Genomic DNA, 19,812 nt, shown 5'->3' with positions numbered 1-19,812 from the left:
AATTTCCTGTGCAAAGCAGTTCCATCGGACAGATGTTTCCTTCGACGAATGATTAATGCAACGTGTGGTAGGAAGCCTCACCACCACATAAGATTGACAAAGAACATGAAGAGTGACCTAAGAGTTTGGCAGAGATTTTGAAGGAGTTCAATGTAGTTTCCATAATGAGATCAAATGCTGATCTGGAGTTTTTATACTGACAATGCTTGTGGACAAGGCAAAGGTTTTGGTATTTATTTTGCCAGTCCATGGACCTGTGGAGCTTGGCCGAATCATTGGGTTCCAGGGCTTTATGACGAATATTACCTTCCTTGAGTATTTTCCCATCGCAGTTGCAATTGTGATATGGGGATATGGAGATAGACGTATGTACCGTGTGCACACTGTAAAACTTGGATTTTACGCCTCCTTGAAAAGTATTTCAGTTACATTTATATCATGTAAAGGCGACATGTAAAGCTATACAATCAACAAAATGTAACTAGGTTTACAAATCAATACAAATTACTACACGGCAATTACAATGGCAGTAAACAATAGAGTGGTAATACAATATCCAATGGCAATATATAATATGATGGCAGTGGTCAGTATCAAATACATACGTACAGTGGTGAAAGCAAAAATCAGTGATAACTATATATACTCACTCAGCGCCGCCAGCCGTCAAGCTTCCGAGATGGACTAGGCAGGGAATCAGGGATGATCCTCACATGAAAGTTGGTCTTGACGTGATGAAAATGCGTGAGAGACGAAATGTGTGAGAGATATGTAAACACGCTATTGTACCACTATATATACAGCCTAACCAGATCCAGGAAGGTTCAACCGTGTCTTTACCAGGCCATCGGCACGAGAACATTAAAGATGATTCCACAACATTCTGTCACAGTCCGCGGTAAACGGAAGTTTACACACCACAATGGCATCTAAATGCTTCCTGCCCATTCGTCACCACTCGCCCCTTTCCGTAACCCGTAATCTGAGTGCGCATATGATTTCAAGTTCTTCGTCAAAGAATCCCTCAGAAATAATTTTTGATCTTACGTATGTCTTGCATCTAAAAATATACCCAAGGCACAGTTAAATGTGTTCAATCATACTGTATAATTTCGCACGTCCCGATGTTTTTTTACCCTGAAATATATATATAATATAAGGGGAAATATATTTGAACCACTGCGCAACGAGTTGACAATTGTTTTAGGTAGGCCCGTTTGCGCTAAGACGGAACCCGGTCGCAAAAATGCCCACGAGATGGGCACGAGTCGCTATTCGGCTTGTCCCGGAATAACACGAGTTGGTCACGAATGGCTTCCTGACGACTAATCACTCTACCGAATCGCAACCAAAACAATGGAGCACAGTTACAATCATTGTCAAACAATAAAACAGATAGAGCCATATAACAATAGTACTAGTTACATTGATTATGAATTACATGTAACACAGGGGGACAGCCACTTTACGATACTTTAACCTCCTGAGCAGAGCCTTTGTCGATAAAAGCTTCACACCAAGTTTAGAAGCAAGCAATTAAATATCCACGTACTTATTTAAAATGTATGATGCCGACTAATTTCTTTCAAGTGGTTTAGAATGAGATGCCCTCATATGGGAAAAAAGATCTTTCAGATTTACTGTTTGATTATGTGACTCCCTTGCGAATGCAAAGTCCAAACTGTCAAGCAAAATATGCTTGACGGTGAAACTTTCAATACAAGTGATACACTTAGGAGGTTCGTCCTTATCTGTTTTAAGCAGATATTCATGGGAAAACCGACTGTGGCCAGTACGACATCGTCGCAAATCGACCTCATCATATCGTGACTGGCAACCCAAGAAGGTATAACCGACTGTTGGTTTAAACTACCTGGGTGTCCCACCTTTATTGCATATGATCCCGAGTATAACTCTTGGTTTGAAATTACTGTACGGATAAAGGAATGGAGATAACGGTTTATTAAGAGCTGCTTTAGCTGCAGCATCGACTTTTGAGTTATCTGTATTTGATGACATGGTATCCAACAAAAGACGATGTCACATAGGCTAGTAGAAAGATCATTATATGTATAAATGTTAAGGATTATAGGATATTTCGATGAGAAGGCAAGACAAGGAATCTGAACATATGATGAAAGTTGTACATTTTTGTTGTTGTTTTACATAGGTCAAAGCTGTCAAGATAGTTTGGCCTCAGCAGTTGCGATTGAACTATTATCTGGGATTCTTGAGGTTTGGATCCTATGATTGTAGCACTTTTCCCCCATTCGTGGGCCCGTCTGTAAAAATGGATCAGTAAGAATAATATTGTGTTCGTAATTGGTTTTATTCTTGGTGATTTACCAAAGGATGTGACTATTGTGATGACACTCAAATGATTTCATATTTTGTCGGTGAACACGAAACGCCAACGGGCTCGGAGCCGCACCATATGATTTGAGGACGTGTAATAGTTGATCTCTACTTCAGCGACACATTATAAGGACTAAACTACAAACTTTGCAAATTTTTCTGGTCTCTGTCGGCCAGTAAAACGACTGGCATCACCCAAGCAATGTTTGGCGGTTCTTATTCACGAACCAACAGTCACACATATGTCCCCCCCCCCCCCCCCAATAGAGGAGACACAGAAAGTATCCTCAGTACAAAATGTGAGATTGATCCTGTGAAAGGTTACAGGATGGTCAAGGTTCTAGAAAGCTGGTTGCACCTTTATAAGAGCGGCCTCTTACGACCTGAATTGTTTCCTATCTACTTGCCAAGTGCCCGTGAGTGTGTGAGTTGGGTTTAACGCCGCTTTTAACAGTATTCCAGTTATATCACGGCGTGTCCGCTTCATATTGGAGGAAAGCCCAAAATGATGCAGGTCTCAGACGTTTACCACTTCGGTGAAACCCACGAGCACGGGTATGGTGCGGACAAACCTAGAAACATAATCGGGGCGAACCGGGATTCGAACCCACAATCATGGGTGTCTGGCGTGCCCAAGGGAAGCAACTCTGCACAGCGAATCGCGGCGGCTTAGACGACTAGGCAACCCGTGCTGGAATACTGTTAAAAACTAACTCACGCACTCCAGGTTGGAATAGGTCTTCAGCAACCCATGCTTGCCGTAAAAAGCAACTATGCTTGTCGTAAGATGCGACTAATGAGATGGGGTGGTCAGGCTCGCTGACTTGGTTGATGCATGTCATCGTATCCCAATGGCGTGGATCGATGCTCATGATGTCAATCACTGGATCATATATCTTGAATATTGCTGAGAGTGGCGTTAAACAACAACCAAAACAGAACAAAATCTTGCCAAGTGCGTCAAGTGATACCTTTCGGAAAACAACGAATCCCTTCCAGCTTCCAACACTATTCAAAAACAGAAACAGGCCTGTGCAGGGACACATATGGAAGGGCCTGTACTTATCGACACCTTTTTGACCCATTATATTGCCTTTTGTGACTAAAAACTGTGTCTTTCTCTGAATATAATTGCTAGAGTCCTCCCGAACCTTTCATGATTCAATCAATATGGAAACTGAAGACACAAATATCAATCATTTTCAATTCATCACACTTTATTTGATTTTCAAGAAGAACAGTCGCTTAGAAAACATAATTGATTGTTACTTACAAAGGATATATCAATCAAACAATTTAATTATCATACGTGCCGTTGTGTAAATTCCATCAACGATATGGTCAGACGAATATTTGTTGACTTTGGGGGCCCAGTAATGTAGGGTGTATATACTGGTATAATATAAACAAGACCATTTCAAATGTATCCTTTTAATTCCTTGACCGTGGCATAAAACAACGACCTAACACTTATGTCAACTGCCAGGCAAAAGAAAGCATAAACTTAAAATTGGATTTCACCGAAATTACAGACGTTATCAAGATGTTAATACGATGAAAAGTCACCGAACACTGCAAACGTAGATAAAAACACAACTATGATTCACCAGCGACAACCGTGTCTTGTTCGTTTAGAAATCTTGAAACAAGGGTGTATCCTTTTTCTTGCCCGGCAGATAACTTTGACAGCATGGGTGGTAGCACATTGTAAATGAGAACATGTAATTATGTTCAATGTATGACGCTAAAATAAGATCTTATCTTATCAATTTTAATAGACTGTCGTGATGTAGCTCGAGCAAAATACCAGACCGAGTCAACACTAATTGTGTGGCAGTGTACCTCGACATCGAGTGTGTCTGCATAGTCCCCACGAAGTGACTTGTTTGTCTTGTTTGGACTCAAATGTCGAAATCACAACTTTGATTCCAGACTCAAATGCCACGATCAAGATGTAGCTGCGCTAATGTGTGGCTTGCTTTACACAACATTCACAAAAACCTCCTGTGCATTTGTTTCATTGATACCTGCGTCTTGTAAACATTATGAAAAATTAAACTTGTAACTAAGTCTATGATCTGTGCTGTTTGTGCTAATCTGTGCTACCTGACCTATGTGTCAGTACGACCTAAATAAGTTGGAAAGAGTTTGCTTTGTTTGTGTGTTGAATTGAAATTAATTTTGACAGTGCGGTTAAATGATATTTATTTCCAGTTTATTATGACAACAGATTAAGCTGAATCAGTAGCGGTGTGACATGCGACTCTTTTGGGACTTCACATCCTCTTGTTTGCGTCGCGTTTCTTCATGAGCAGGAAACACATGTACACAATGATCAGGAGGAGTATCAGGGCGACGATGCAGACCACGATGATGGCGGGGAACATCACAGACATCTCAGGGAGGCAGTTCTTTGCAGTTGGAGAAACACTAGTATCGCCTGGAAGAAAATAATATAGTCTTTAATCCATTAGTTGAACTTCTACAATTCGACTATCAAAGAGATCAACCCGGGTTCTGTTGATGGGGCAAATGGATCGTTACGTTAGGTTCTACCCACAAATGGGTAAAATGGGTAAAGCCCATTCTAGGCATCCCCTCTGTGATATGGCCAGAATAATACTGACAGCAGTGCAAAACCCAACTGACCTTCCTAACATCTTATGCATGACCAAAGCAGTGACAGCTCGATTATTTGAACTTCATTTACATCGAACAATTTTGTTTATATCTCGCCTCAATAACCATCTCCGTGGTCTAATGGATAGAGCATATGCCTGGAAAACGGAAGGCATGTGGTTTGATCCCATGGCCGCGTCATACCAGAAGACATTGGTAGATGGTACTTGTTGGTATCCTGCCTGGCGCTTTGTATTAAGAGGATACACGAATGACTCGGAGTATAATTTGTCTGAGTGGGGTATCCATGTTAAACTTATGCTGACTACAATTTAAAGAGAAACGTTTTAATCACATTGAAGTGCCGAGTAGAATTCAAGACTAGTTCAAGCAGATACATATAGGTGAGAACCTACCGTTTGTTTGCGATGCTGTCGTGGTGTCATCCTCAAAGTACACTGTGGTGTTGGCTGTTGACTCAACTCTGCCGTCATTGGTTTGACGCTTCTTTCTGTCTCCCGTTACTCCGCATGTTGTCTTGAAATAAATACATGCAGGAAGTACATACATACTGTTAACAGAAATGTGTCCAATTTCAGACTGAAGTGATTTAAAAATAATCTACGGTAATATTTACACAGTTTTACAGTTCATGTCTCATCAACATCAGATTGTAGACGCTGAAAACTGGTACGACAGGGGACAAACGGCAGGTGGGCTTCGTTACGTTGTGTGTACACACTGGTATGTGCCCGTCGCAAATAAATAAATTGAGATATACTGCATCTTCACTGAAGAGGACCAAACACCGTGTATCCCCTTCCTACAAACCTCTCCGAAAGGTAATCAACATATGTTATACAAGGAAGCTATTAAATATATTCCATCTAATCATTGCTGCTTGTAATATAGGATATTTGTCTTTGAATTGTTGTGTCCACATTTGCTTGAGAACTGCGAGAACAATTGCGTTGGTCGATGCTCATGATGTCAATCACTGGATTGTCTGGTCCAGACTCGATTATTTCCAGGCCGCCGTCATATAGCTGGAATATTGCTGAGTGTGGCGTTAAACAACAAATAAACAAACAAAAGCTTGAGAACTTCACGCACCAGTTGACAGCCAGCTCGATCCCCGGAGAGGCACAGTTTGTACTTCATGTCGTGCACCACGGCTGCAGGCCCTGGTCGGAAGTAACCTGGTCTGTACTGCATGCAAATCTTCGTGTCACTCACCCTGCTTGGATAGGAGTGCACGATTGCCTTACCGGACTCGTCGCTGCATCTGGAATAAGAACAATTTTAATGTTTGATTACTGTCAATTTTCAGTGGAAAAGATTAGTAGTATAGAACGGGTCAGCAGGAACCTTTTTTGGTTGATCCGGTTGATCCAGGCGGATGCGAAGGTGATTGGTTGATCCAAGTCACGTGATCGGATAGGATGACTCATGCCTCAACAGCGCGTCAGGAAAGGGTGGGGAATGAAAGGTGTGTGTTTATAAGGCAGAAAAGAATTCATAAGAAAACAAAAGTAAAGGGTTATGAATAGAGCTAAATGTATAGCGTGCTGCTCTGAATAGACAAGCAGCCCAGTTTGAATTGAGCGCGCTTGACAACTCACGTGGCCTCGTCGTTTAACCCGCGCTCGCTAGAGCGTGCGACCTGGTTTGATGAATACAGGGTGTGTGTTGAAAGTACATCATACCACCATAGAGACGGGTTGTGTCAACATGATATACGCCGGGTAATGTAAGAAAAAAAAAATGTACGTCTAGCTGGATCAAATTCATCTTATACGGTCTACACGTTGTACACCATGAACGTTAGACAACCTGTATGGAAAAAATATAGACAAAATAGATAAGACTACGCAATCAGCAAGCTAGCAGTTTACATTTAGCGCGCAAGAATGAGCTAATGTATAGCAGAGAGACTAAGCGACCGGCCGCCCATAACAATGTCAACATACACTACCCCGACCTTACAATTAATGTTAACATAACAGCCTCGCCTGAAGCTTCCCATTCATAAATTGTGTGACCAGTGTCCCGTATTTATGATACGTTAGGGAACATGTGTTGTACATTTGTTATTTTAAAAGGGAGTTATTTCAGAGAGGATATATATGGGTATTCCCCCTCATTAAACCTTTCTTTCGTTGGTGTCTATTAAACGTATCCGGTATTTAATACATTTGAATGATGTAGGAAAGTATGTGCGTGAAGATGTTGTACCTATATCCGAACACGAATGTATGACACCTTTCAATAGATCAATTACGGTTCTAACCACGACACGCAACATGACTATGAGCGTGGTTAGCAGTTCATATTTATAAACACATCGTAAATGACAGATTTCTGATGAATGAACTCGCCCGCACACATGTCTATAGGGTTATGTTCGCCCGAACTGTAAACAGTGACACATTGATAACAGGAAGGGTGTGCGGAATGCACTCGTCCTTGTAAGGGTAAAATACGCGTTTAAACTCACCATTTAAATGATGATGACATTACTTTTTAGATGTATTGCTATCAGTGAGTGAGTGAATTTAGTTTTACGCCACAATCGGCATTTTTCCAGCTCTAGGATGGTGGTCTGTCAATAAACGAGCTTGGACCAGACAATCCAGTTGATCAACAGCATGAGCAGCGATCTGTGCAACTAGGAACCAATGGCACGTGTCATCCGAGACTGACCAACCGATCCCCGTCAGTCGCCGATAAGCATGGGTTACTGAAGGTCGATTCTATAACCCGGGACCTTCACGGGTGTAGTATGACGAAGACTATATACTAATATGCCAAAAACTGAGAAAAAAAACCAAACAGTTCATTCGTATCTTTTATTGATTCGAGTAAATCGGTTCCATACAAAGCCGTGATATACGAATGGACAATATTATTCACTCTGGAACATTATTTAGTCACTCATATACACATGCTGCTGCTGTTCGAAGGCCCTAGTGTTTAAACAGCGAGTCCATGTTTTGAAACACATTTCGCACTGTTGAATGTTTCCTTTTCTACGCTGTTTTAAGGTTGAATAGTTGTCTATAGTCTATGCTTTATCCATTGCTTGTAACGATTTCCGTCCAGGAGGTCCCAGTTTCACAATTCCTCTCACGTACAGGGAAGTTCGGCGTTTCTTATCGTTCAAACGCCTCAGTTTACAAGGTGTTTTCAAAATATGAATCAAACTAGACGCGTGGCGTTGACTCGGCATTCTCTTCTGACTGTTAGACTGATATAGTAGTGATGGGTATTTATGCCTAATCTTCTGCTCACGATCATCATACTCCTCCTCGTCATCACCGTCGTTATCCATCAATGGCAGGATCTCTTTCATCTTGGGTTTTAGGAGGAGTTTGATTTTATTTTTGAGAACAGATTGTTCCGTGGAAGGATTCATGTCTCCCAGGTTGTATAGCATGTTTTGAAACAGAGGTGCCTCTTTAAAGTACGTGGTATATTCCATCGCATAGTTGAGAGTACTACGCACTAGAGCCTCCCACCTCCGTTTCAATCTTCTCTCAATCCATTCTTGCGTTCGTCCCTGTCGCTTGTACTGTTTTTTTCTTCAGTTTCATCTTGTCATGAAACGTATCGTACACCTGCTTCCAGATGCGCTGTAAGCCTACATTTTGCCACTCCGCGGCTTCCATATTAGTGAATGTTGACTTCCCACGTGGAGGTTTGACGGCAAGACCACTGCCTTTCTTGGAAGAGGCTAGGTCGTCAAAGTCTCTGTCATCGTCATCACTCTCGAGTCTGGCACGCTTTCTCTTAGGTTGAAGGCTATTGGCCGGACACCAGTGTTTGATATGTCGCTGCAGATCGTGCATGTTATCTATCAGCACCCCGCAATCTGCGCAAGCCGTGGCCATAGTCAATGATGTCTCACTACTCGTGTCTGAATCGGTTTCAATTGGCGTGAGCTGATGTTGGGGCAATCTCTCTTCTTGTGTCAGAGGACGATCCAGAGATTCTGTTGTAGTCAACTTCTCCCTACGCAGATCAGGTTCAGACTGTGCTGTTGTTCTCCTGTTTTCCTCATTTATGGGGTTAACATGCAGTCGATCCTTATCTTTGGTGGTAGGTTTTAGATCGATGGTGAGTTGTCCATAGGGTGTTTCAGCAACCTTTTCATACATAGCCATAAAGTGATCCATATGTCGGGGAAAATTCTACGAGCGAAGAGTTTGATTTGCTGTTTATCTATGGGGGAATGAAACAGGGTGACATAATGAGCGTTCAAAGCAATGTCTCTCGATTCCTTACCTCTCGGAAACAGATTTTGTATCAAGAGAAAGATCAATACATTCTTGTGATGTGAGGTTTGAGTAAACAGCCGCGAAATACGCTTGTCGTGCTTTGCTTCGGCCAGGAAATCATCCAGGACCAACACGTTCTGTTGACGAGCATCAAAGTAATCCTCGTCCAAGATATCGTAGGGAATTCCTTTTACAAAGGTCAGCTGAGGCAGCTGCTCACCGAGGTCCTTATATAATGGCTGCCATTGAGTATAACACCAAACGATGAGGGTAGGTTGGGGTTGGATCAGGCCATGCCGGAGTACATGAGAGGTAAACACAGACTTTCCACAACCACTGGGTCACACAACGAGCGCATTTGAGGGAATCAGGAACTTGAATTGTTCTCGAAGATCAGATATACATGGTAAATGAGGCAGCCACGAGTGGACTTGCGATGGCGGCGGCGGCGGCGGCGGCGGCGGCGGCGGATGTGCTTGTAACGGCGGGTTGGCTTGACGCAGCGGCGGCGGTGGGTGGACTTGCGGCGGCGGCGGCGTTAGCGGGTGGGCTTGTAATGGCGGGTGGATTTGTGGCGGCGGCGGCGGTAGCGGATGGGCTTGCGGCGGCGGCGTTAGCGGGTGGGCTTGTAATGGCGAGTGGACTTGCGGCGGTGGGCGGGCTTGTAACGGCGGCGGCGGTATGCTATGTTTATTTCTCCTGTGTCGTAACATGACATCTCTCCTTGAAAACATTTTTTCACAGACCGGACAGGTGGCAACCCCCATGGTGATCCAATACGGTGTGCGATTAGAGGGTATGAAGCTTTCTTTTATACCCTTGACTTTGTTGACGCTTCAAGGCAGCAAGTGCCCGTTCCACCACAGCCTTCACCTCCGACACATGTTGTATTTTCACGGGTTGAGGTGTTGTCTTCAATACCTGTTTGGTTGTCATCGTTTTCATTTTAGGTGTTACCTGTCTCTTCTTTCTCTTCAGCGTCGACTTCTTGGCTGCTTGTGGTTTCTTTCTCTGTTGTGATTTTCTCAACGTAGTCTTCCTAAATATATCTCTAGGGTCAAGTCTAATCTCTGATGCTTTCTTCATGTTGTTCACGTCCAATACGTTTGCTGGCGAGAGTAAAACTGTTTGTGGGGCTACACTACTGTAGAGTTTATACTGTCTTACACGTGCAGGGAATCTTGGAAGACACTCTTTTCTTCACAGCACACTTGTGAGTATGTTAAAAAAGCGATCAGTATGTGTATTTTAATTTGGTTTTACAATACACACTGGTAAATAATCCTTGATGGTCTTCACCTTTGGCTTCCACAGGCAGCAGGCCCAGTAACCCATGCTTATCGGCGACTGACGGGGATCGGTTGGTCAGTCCCGCCTCTCTGAAATAACTCCCTTTAAAAATAACAAATGTACAACACATCTTCCCTAACATATCATGAATACGGGACACTGGTCACACAATTTATGAATGGGAAGATTCAGGCGAGGCTGGTATGTTAACATTAATTGTAAGGCCGGGGTATGTTGACATTGTTATGGGCGGTCGGTCGCTTAGTCTCTCTGCTATACATTAGCTATGAATAAACCTGCTTCGACATTTATTTCCAATAAAACATTTTCCTCGTCAAACAATTTTCCATGATAAACTCTGTTCTCTCTTCGAATAAAGGGTGAGTATTGTAAACATGAAAATGTCCTATAGATTGCTTCCATCACTTTCCCAACAAACCTAGCTTCGTGTGGTCACACGGGTACATGTACTTATCAGTTTTCTATCTATTTTCAAAATAGCACGTTCTGAATTAAAACTGTGCACATCATGTTACACGGTTAAAACTCAAACCGTAGGGCTTATTTGTCATCGCATTAAATGGAAACGCTAGCATTGAAACATCAACTATGCAAGTCGGGACAGGACTGAATAATTCTTTACAAATGGTTCACAATAGTACGCGGCGAGTGATTCGAAATCCGGTTGCCTTCAGCGTTATAGTCAATGCAGGGTGACGTGACTACCTCGTTGTTGCGTGCTAAATGTAATTAAACGACACTGCTAGCTTGCTGATTGCGTAGTCTTATCTATTTTGTCTATATTTTTTTTTCCATACAGGTTGTCTAACGTTCATGGTGTACAACGTGTAGACCGTACAAGATGAATTTGATCCAGCTAGACGTACATTTTTTATTCCTACATTACCCGGCGTATATCGTGTTGACACAACCCGTCTCTATGGTGGTATGATGTACTTTCAACACACACCCTGTATTCATCAAACCAGGTCGCACGCTCTAGCGAGCGCGGGTTAAACGACGAGGCCACGTGAGTTGTCAAGCGCGCTCAATTCAAACTGGGCTGCTTGTCTATTCAGAGCAGCACGCTATACATTTAGCTCTATTCATAACCCTTTACTTTTGTTTTCTTATGAATTCTTTTCTGCCTTATAAACACACACCTTTCATTCCCCACCCTTTCCCGACGCGCTGTTGATGCATGAGTCATCCTATCCGATCACGTGACTTGGATCAACCAATCACCTTCGCATCCGCCTGGATCAACCGGATCAACCAAAAAAGGTTCCTGCGGACCCGTTCTATACTACTAAGATTACAAGATTATCTTTGATACTGATTTTGAAAATGAACAAATTGTCTCTTCTTAAACTGATGCATTCCGTTTATGAAACACTGTAGCTCACCTGCTAAATCCTGTGTAATAAAGTGCCCATCTAATTCGTACGCACGGAAATTTGTAATAATAATAATTTAAACTAAAAATCTTATTATTTTCAGAAAAACAAAGATTGTCAAATCACACATATTGTTGCATGAAATATACGATCTTAGTTCAAACATTACAAGCCTCATCGAATGTAATAAATTGGTTTACTCATCGTAATATTTACTGTATTATATATAAATGTTGTTTTGCAAACGTTTCATGAGTTCGGGAACATGTGTGATTAAATCTGTACAATTTCTGAACATTTGCTTGACATAAACAGTATTCACAGAACGATTTTGGCACATGAGCTTAAAATAAAAACCTGCCTTTGAAGGCCACAAATATGCATTCTCTGCTCGGATTGGCTCGGAAATCAAAACAGGGTGTTTAAACATGAAGTTCAAATCAAGCTTCAGGTATATCGATGGTCTGATATCGTGCAATAATAGCAACGTAGCCAATTACATTCCACAGATTGAGCCATCTGAACTGAAAATATAATGTTTAGATCTATGTAAATAGTTTAAGAGTGACAAAAACACCCATAAGACTTATAACAGCAGGAATAACTTCAACTTTCCAATTTTCAAATTCGAGCAATATTTAAGGACCTCCCGCCTACATTTTACAACTTTCTGGGAATAATCGTGCATGCTCTTTTTCGCGGAGATTTCAAAGAGCATCAAATGGGTCTTGCCGAAAATGTGTGATCAGGGTTATAACATCCGTAGCCTCAATATTGTGGCATGGCATGTGGAAGACGTGCTTGAATTTGATGTATCGGTGACAAAAATTATCTCTGATGCAATTTCATATTTCACTTGCTTCATGTGGTCCCATGCAGTTTCAGGCTAATTGTTTCTTGCCTTTGCATGTGTTTATGATGGGTGTCACCGGTGTTGCAAGATTCGCCCACCTTTTCGCAAATATCCGGTATCATTACAATTTGATAGTGATTCATTAACACACGCTCATAATATAGTCAGTATCATACAATGGTCTGTGCTTTTTGCGGAGATTTCCTTTGGTCGTGGACATGTTTTTTGTGTGTGAATTGATTAAGCTGCTCTTACCCATCGTTTCCAAACACCACTGCCTCTTTCCGCGAGGAATCCGTCTGACCATTATGGACGATTATGCGGATCAAGCCAAGGTACGAAAAACCTGAAATTACTGATAATTGAAGAAGCGGCAAATATTTGCATACTCAATCCTCTTACCGACCCGTGAATACCCGAGTTAAAATAGGTCTTCAGCAACCCATGCTTGCCGTGAAAGGCGACTACATTGTATGCGTGTCGTAAGGGTCGACTAACGGGATCGGGTGGCCAGGCTCGCTGATTTGGTTGATGCCTGTGATCGTTTCCCAGTTGCGTGGATCGATGCTCATGATGTCAATCACTGGATTGTCTGGTCAAGACTCGATTGTTTCCAGACCGTCGTCATATAGCTTGAATATTGCTGCATGCGGCGTTAACAACAAAAAACAAAACAATCCTCAAAACACATTAACATAACTTGTCTCCATCTTACATACAAAGCAACCTAAATTTACACCAGTTCCTCAATAATGACATCATACCCAGTCTACTGACATCGTGTCTGGTTAGGGAAACACGTGACCAAAGCAAGATACATGTCGCATGCAGTGTGAAAGCCACATGCTTCCAACTATCTTATAAAGAAAGTCGTTTGTACTTCCGGTTAAATGTCGTTACTTCTTCTGTTTGGTGAAACATGTCTAACTCACAATATGCTCCTGCTTAATGACTCCATATTTATGTTAGTTTAGTATATAAAGACAAAGAATTACTAAATGAATGACCATTCTAGTTACAGTGACCTTGAAATGTATGAAAAGTCGCTCAATACCTTACCACTTCAATACTTCTACGAATGATGCCACTTCTTGAGTAATCATAAACTTAAGACGATTTGAGTGTATGACCTTGATAGTGAATGTGAACATTCCCGAGGACTATCCAGCATATAAACAAATGTGTTGTCCCAAGGTGGTATTCAATGTCACAAACATAAATATAGCATATGCTTCTCATTGAAAGTAGGTCATCGTGACCTGTTATTGAAATCATAAGATTGTCATCACGTTTGATTCATATTACATAACCACTATAAGCAAATAGTTTAACAAAACACTGCATGCATATTTTAAGAATGACCTCTATTGTGAGCTTGACCTTTACGATCTCGGTTCTGTCCTAAAGATGACAATTACCAAGTTGCATTGACTAACAACAAATATTTCTCGAGTATATTGGGCAATCCCCCTTATGATGACTTTGACCTTTGACATCACTGACATTTACAAACATATTATCGAATTATGCGACCTAAATGCGGTGCCGGTCTGGCTGGCAGAATATGATATAATGCAATCTATTGCTGACTTTTTAAGTACTATTTCATCATCGAATAATCATTACGTGTCCATTGAATTCTTATACATTTTAACATTCATTAATAACCGTTTGCTTTTATTAAAGATAAATCTTGATTGAAATAATTCATGAAACACTTACCATCATCCACGATGTTTAAACACAGCTTGTAGATTTGGTTAAGTGGAACAGGGTTGGATATGGTGCGACCATTACTCAGCGTGGCGAATAGTTTTACTCCCAAAAAGTTAGCAATCGCTTGTTGTTTGTTGAGAAAGTTTCTGTAATAACAGAGCAATTGTCCCACTTAATAAGTATATATTAACATACAATCCACAGGCAAACTACAGACATGTTCTATACTTTGAAATATAGTGAATTATTGTGTGAATGTGCGTGGGCCACATACATAAACATTTTACAACAGCTACATCTAGAACGACTACTACTACTTCTCCTACAAATTATGACGTATGGCTATTTTGAATAATACAAATGGCATTGCATAATCTCACCCTCCTCTCGACGTAAAACAGTCATTCGTGGTATATTACTCACGTTGCAGTATCTGCTAGGATGGCATCTGTGGATATGGTTTGCCCGGATTCGTTGACACAACAATTGCCATATACAACCTCATCGGAGGCCACCAGCATGTTAGGGTTGTACTGGATGCGGTATGGTATTGTATAACACACGTTCCCTCCCTGCAGAACATAATGTTGACACATTGCTTTGTCGCGAAATATTACCGAAAAGGGTAACAAATTATATATATATATATATATATATATATATATATATATATATATATATATATATATATATATATATATATATATATCTGTGTTTGTGTGTGTGTATGTGTGTGTGTGTGTTGTTTTGATATAACTCTTTAAAACGATTTAGGACACTCGCAAATGAACAAGTAAACTTAATAACCTAGCATCTAGCTTCTCCTCAAATACATAGGTAAATTGATATCAGTCTTAACAGATGATTATGAACCTGCCATCCAAACATTTCACATACATGAAATATGATCTGCCCGCGGATCCTCTCATCTCAGCACTACGTGTCCACCGAAAGTTTGTAAACGGCTTATCATTGCAAGGATTAGCTCATTTTTCGACAATATTTGAAGTTGCTGCCTTGCTTCTGCTGCTGCTGTTGCAGGCTTTATGAAAGCTTCTTAGCACTGAGGTCCACAGCGACTTTCAGCTCTCCTCTTACCTGTGTCGTAGTGGTGTACGTTCCACAGCTGCCACTGAAGCCGACAGTGATGCACTGGCCTTGTATGTCTGAGGGGATCCTGTCTTCAGTGTCAGTGATATCCCCTACTGGATTGGCAGTGCATTCAGTAGAGGTGTAGCCAGAGACCGTGATGAGGGGCTGGTACAGGTTGATGGGGTTCATGCAGATTGTCATCTTGTTTTTATCACAGGATGTGATGGTTGCTAGTTATATATATAGTCAACATGAGCAGTCACAGACATTGAGCAACAGCCTATGAACAAGTGCTTACGTTTGAAAATGTACCCAGATAATAGCAAGTGCATTATAACCATGTTTGATTCAGAAAGTTTCAATGGTTATCAATATGAAAATGGCCTAATGTGCTGCAAATTGATCCTATATTAATTAATATATTTCCAAAATTTATTCCAGGTTTAGACTATTATCTCCATTGAGTGATATGAATATCTAAATGGGATACATATTATATAACTAGAAACAAAATACTGAAAAAGATCGTCAAGAAACAATATATACTGAGTTTAATCAAATATGTTCATATAATGATGACAAAATATGTGGTTATATTAAGGTCACCGTGTCGAACAAACTATTATGATCACTTATACAGGTTCAGTAATCTCTTAATAATCAGATCTCTTTCTCCGTAATGATGCCTTTCTGTATGATGATCTGCAGACACAACAGATGATATTTTATATCATTTGAGACGATTATGAGAATATAATAGAGAATTTACTATGTAACTATCTTGAGTAAAATATGAACGTACTTCTCTTGCGTTCGCACTTCTCAGCTTTGCCATTGTAATATCCAGAGTCACATACACATGCACCTGTTGACCCGTTTGAGACGCACTGTCCGTTACTTCCACAGTCCATGCCAGAACAGCCTGGGCCATTTATGTCAGCTGCAATGACCAAACAATGATATCATTGTCACAACCTTTTCTACAAGAGGGGGTGCAACTGTGCAGAGTTGCGTCCCTTGGGCACGCCAGAAACCTATGATTGTGGGTTCCTATCCCGGTTCGCCCCAATTATGTTTCTAGGTTTGTCAGCACCATACCCATGCTCGTGGGTTTCACCGAAGTGGTAACCGTCTGAGACCTGCATGACTTAGGGCTTTCCTCCCACATTAAGCTGACAACGCCTTGATATAACTGGAATACTGTTAAAAGCGGCGTTAAACCAAACTCACTCACTCACTCTCTACAAAGAGAGGCGATTGGGTGGCTAAGTGGTTACAGCATTCGCTTGTCACACTGAAGGCCCGGGTTCGATTCCCCACATGGGCACGATTTGTGAAGCCCATTTCTCGTGTCTCCAGCTGAAAAAATATACTCTATCAGTCAATCCTCTACATGACCATGTTGAAGTTAAATAAAATTTGCAAATCAAGATCGCCAGCAAGTTAACTTGTACCTAAGTTTATAAATGCAGGTTGGATGAGGCGATTTTGCTGGAAGGCTATCGTAAAACCACAATCTTGCAGAATTGTGCGGAAAGTGTGAATTCGTCATTCATTACACATTCCCACAACACTATGTGTCATCCCAGAATTGGGAAACAGTACATGTCCGCATGGAATGACAAAAATAATCGTGCATCTTGTACTGAACACCAAGCACATCTGATGCTATAACTTACATTGAATAATACCACAGTCATCTCCTGTTCTACCAGTAGCGGAGGAACAGTCACAAGTCGAACTGCTGGGTGGACAGACGCCGGCTTTGCAGGTAACACCGTACCGGTTACAGTCGAATAGAACCGCAGCTGGAACCACGGCAGACAATCAATCATTCCTACACATGTCCAAACACTCATTCGATATTTCGGGGAGGGGGTTAAAACATAATTTGGCCCCATTTTTTACATCCACAAAAGCATGTTGCTTGATTTGATGCTTGATGTGAAAAATGCTTTCTGAAAAAATATGTTCCGCACACCCTTTAAGTGAGAAGAAACTATATGTCTTGGAACCGTTACCGTAAAACTACATGTATTCTCTTGGAACCAAAATGAAATACGGCCCTACAAACAAACAACCTCAAAATCCCCACCCACCACCCCGATGTAGAGTATTGTATGGTCGGTGCCTCACAAAAACGATTTCGTATTATGATTGCTCACAGACTGTAATGATGTCTTAATATTTAGATCCAAACAATCATAAACATGCTTTAGCTATAGACGTTAAGAAAATGGAATGTGATAACTGTTTGCTAATTCGCTAATACAATAAACTAGACGTTGTTTTTTCACAAACTTGTGCGTTTTCTTAAGTAATGTGGTTGATTATATATGTTTTGAAAATACAAATTTAAGAACGAAATATATTTTTCTTCTTGTCTGTTTCAGACAATGGTGATAAATTACACAATATTTATCTTACTGTCATCGTCGTTTATGCATCCCTTGATGGTGACGTCATCGTAGCCCGAAGCACTGATTGTTATTGAGAACTCTTCCTGTGATTCGACAACCTAAAACACAACACATGTACTGCTCCTGGAAAATGGCATGAGATACATCAATACATAAACAGGGGGAGACTCTCTCAGGGTAATATAAACCCTACATGTCCATATGCACTTCCCTCATCCAGGATAATATAAAACCTACATGAACACCTGACGGTCTCACGTCCAGGGTAATAAAACCCTACATGAATATCTCCCCTCTCTCATTCAGAGATAAAAATCCTACATAAAGACCTGACTGTATCTCATGCAGAGAAATATAAACCATACATGAACACATGATGTCCTCACTTCCAGGGTCATATAAACCCTACATGGATAACTGCCCCTCTCTCATTCAGAGATATAAACACTACACGTATACCCGACTGTATCTCATGCAAATAAATATAAACCATACATGAACACCTGACTGTCCATCACTAGGTGTCATATGAAATTTAGATGTACATTTTGCTGCCAATAATATTATTCGAACTTTGTACCCTCCATCATAACTGTAAGATTGCGGTGTCTGTACATAAGCTGGAACTGTGCTATGCCAATAATTGAATTTAAACCAACATAACTGTTTACCTTGCCCCTATGATAACAACACGTTGCTAAGATTGTTGCAGTGCCTCTCAGTGAGCTGGCACATTGCGTTACCTCTTATATAAATGTTACCTTGCAATGTTTTTAACATAACTTGATTGTTACAGTATCTTTTACTTAAAAGGAAACTTGCAGAACCACATTTATAACTGTTACCTTACATTGTCTCTTACATAACTGAACTGTTGCCGTCTTTATACTTAACTGAAACATTGCAGTACTGGCAGCTGTAACTGTTACTCTACAGCGCCTCTTTCTAAACAGGAAAATTACAGTACTGGCTGCTTTAGGTGTTACTCTGCAGTGTCTCTTTCTTAACAGGAACTTTGCAGTACTTCCTGCGTTAACTGTTTCTATGCAGTGTCTCTTTCTTAACAGGAACATTGCAGTACTGCTGCGATAACTGTTACTCTGCAGTGCCTCTATCTTAACAGGAACATGGCAGTACTTCCTGCGTTAAATGTTACTCTGCAGTGCCTCTTTCTTAACAGGAACATGGCAGTACTTCCTGCGTTAAATGTTACTCTGCAGTGCCTCTATGCAGTGTCTCTTTCTTAACAGGAACATTGCAGTCCTGGCTGATTTAAGTGTTACTCTACAGTGCCTCTTTCTTAACAGGAGCATTGCAGTACTTCCTGCTTTAACTGTTACTCTGCAGTGCCTCTTTCTTAACAGATACATTGCAGTACTGGCAGCTGTAACTGTTACTCTGCAGTGCCTCTATCTTAACAGGAACATGGCAGTACTGGCAGCGTTAACTGTTACTCTGAAGTGCCTCTTTCTTAACAGGAGCATTGCAGTACTGGCAGCTGTAACTGTTACTCTGCAGTACCTCTTTCTTAACAAGAGCATTGCAGTACTTCCTGCTTTAACTGTTACTCTACAGTGCCTCTATCTTAACAGGAACATGGCAGTACTTCCTGCTTTAACTGTTACTCTACATTGCCTCTTTCTTAATAGGAACATTGCAGTACTTCCTGCTTTAACTGTTACTCTGCAGTGCCTCTTTCTTAACAGGAACATTGCAGTACATCCTGCTTTAACTGTTACTCTGCAGTGCCTCCATCTTAACATGAACATGGCAGTACTGGCAGCTGTAACTGT

The 19,812-nt window shown here is 41.1% G+C and overlaps 1 protein-coding gene across 1 annotated transcript in view; it reads right to left on the bottom strand.

Annotated features, from left to right (window-relative positions):
* Nucleotides 1–3,551: 3,551 nt before the first annotated feature.
* The window catches only part of LOC124128530 (EGF-like domain-containing protein 2), a 28,650-nt gene continuing 12,389 nt past the window's right edge, over nt 3,552–19,812 (bottom strand). The window contains exons 6-15 of the mRNA XM_048382579.1: nt 18,027–18,117; nt 17,279–17,407; nt 16,402–16,539; nt 15,606–15,829; nt 14,931–15,079; nt 14,514–14,653; nt 13,047–13,137; nt 6,088–6,259; nt 5,391–5,511; nt 3,552–4,795 (exon numbers count right to left, since the gene is read on the bottom strand). Coding sequence (XP_048238536.1) covers nt 4,632–4,795; nt 5,391–5,511; nt 6,088–6,259; nt 13,047–13,137; nt 14,514–14,653; nt 14,931–15,079; nt 15,606–15,829; nt 16,402–16,539; nt 17,279–17,407; nt 18,027–18,117 — 1,419 coding nt within the window. The 3' untranslated portion in view covers nt 3,552–4,631. The remainder of the gene's footprint in view (nt 4,796–5,390; nt 5,512–6,087; nt 6,260–13,046; nt 13,138–14,513; nt 14,654–14,930; nt 15,080–15,605; nt 15,830–16,401; nt 16,540–17,278; nt 17,408–18,026; nt 18,118–19,812) is intronic.

The sequence above is a fragment of the Haliotis rufescens genome, unplaced genomic scaffold (genome assembly GCF_023055435.1).
Source record: "Haliotis rufescens isolate VD_foot unplaced genomic scaffold, xgHalRufe1.0.p SCAF_4, whole genome shotgun sequence".
Taxonomy (NCBI): domain Eukaryota; kingdom Metazoa; phylum Mollusca; class Gastropoda; order Lepetellida; family Haliotidae; genus Haliotis; species Haliotis rufescens.
Note: the sequence above shows the minus strand (reverse complement) of the source record. Positions and strands in the feature narration are given on the sequence as shown.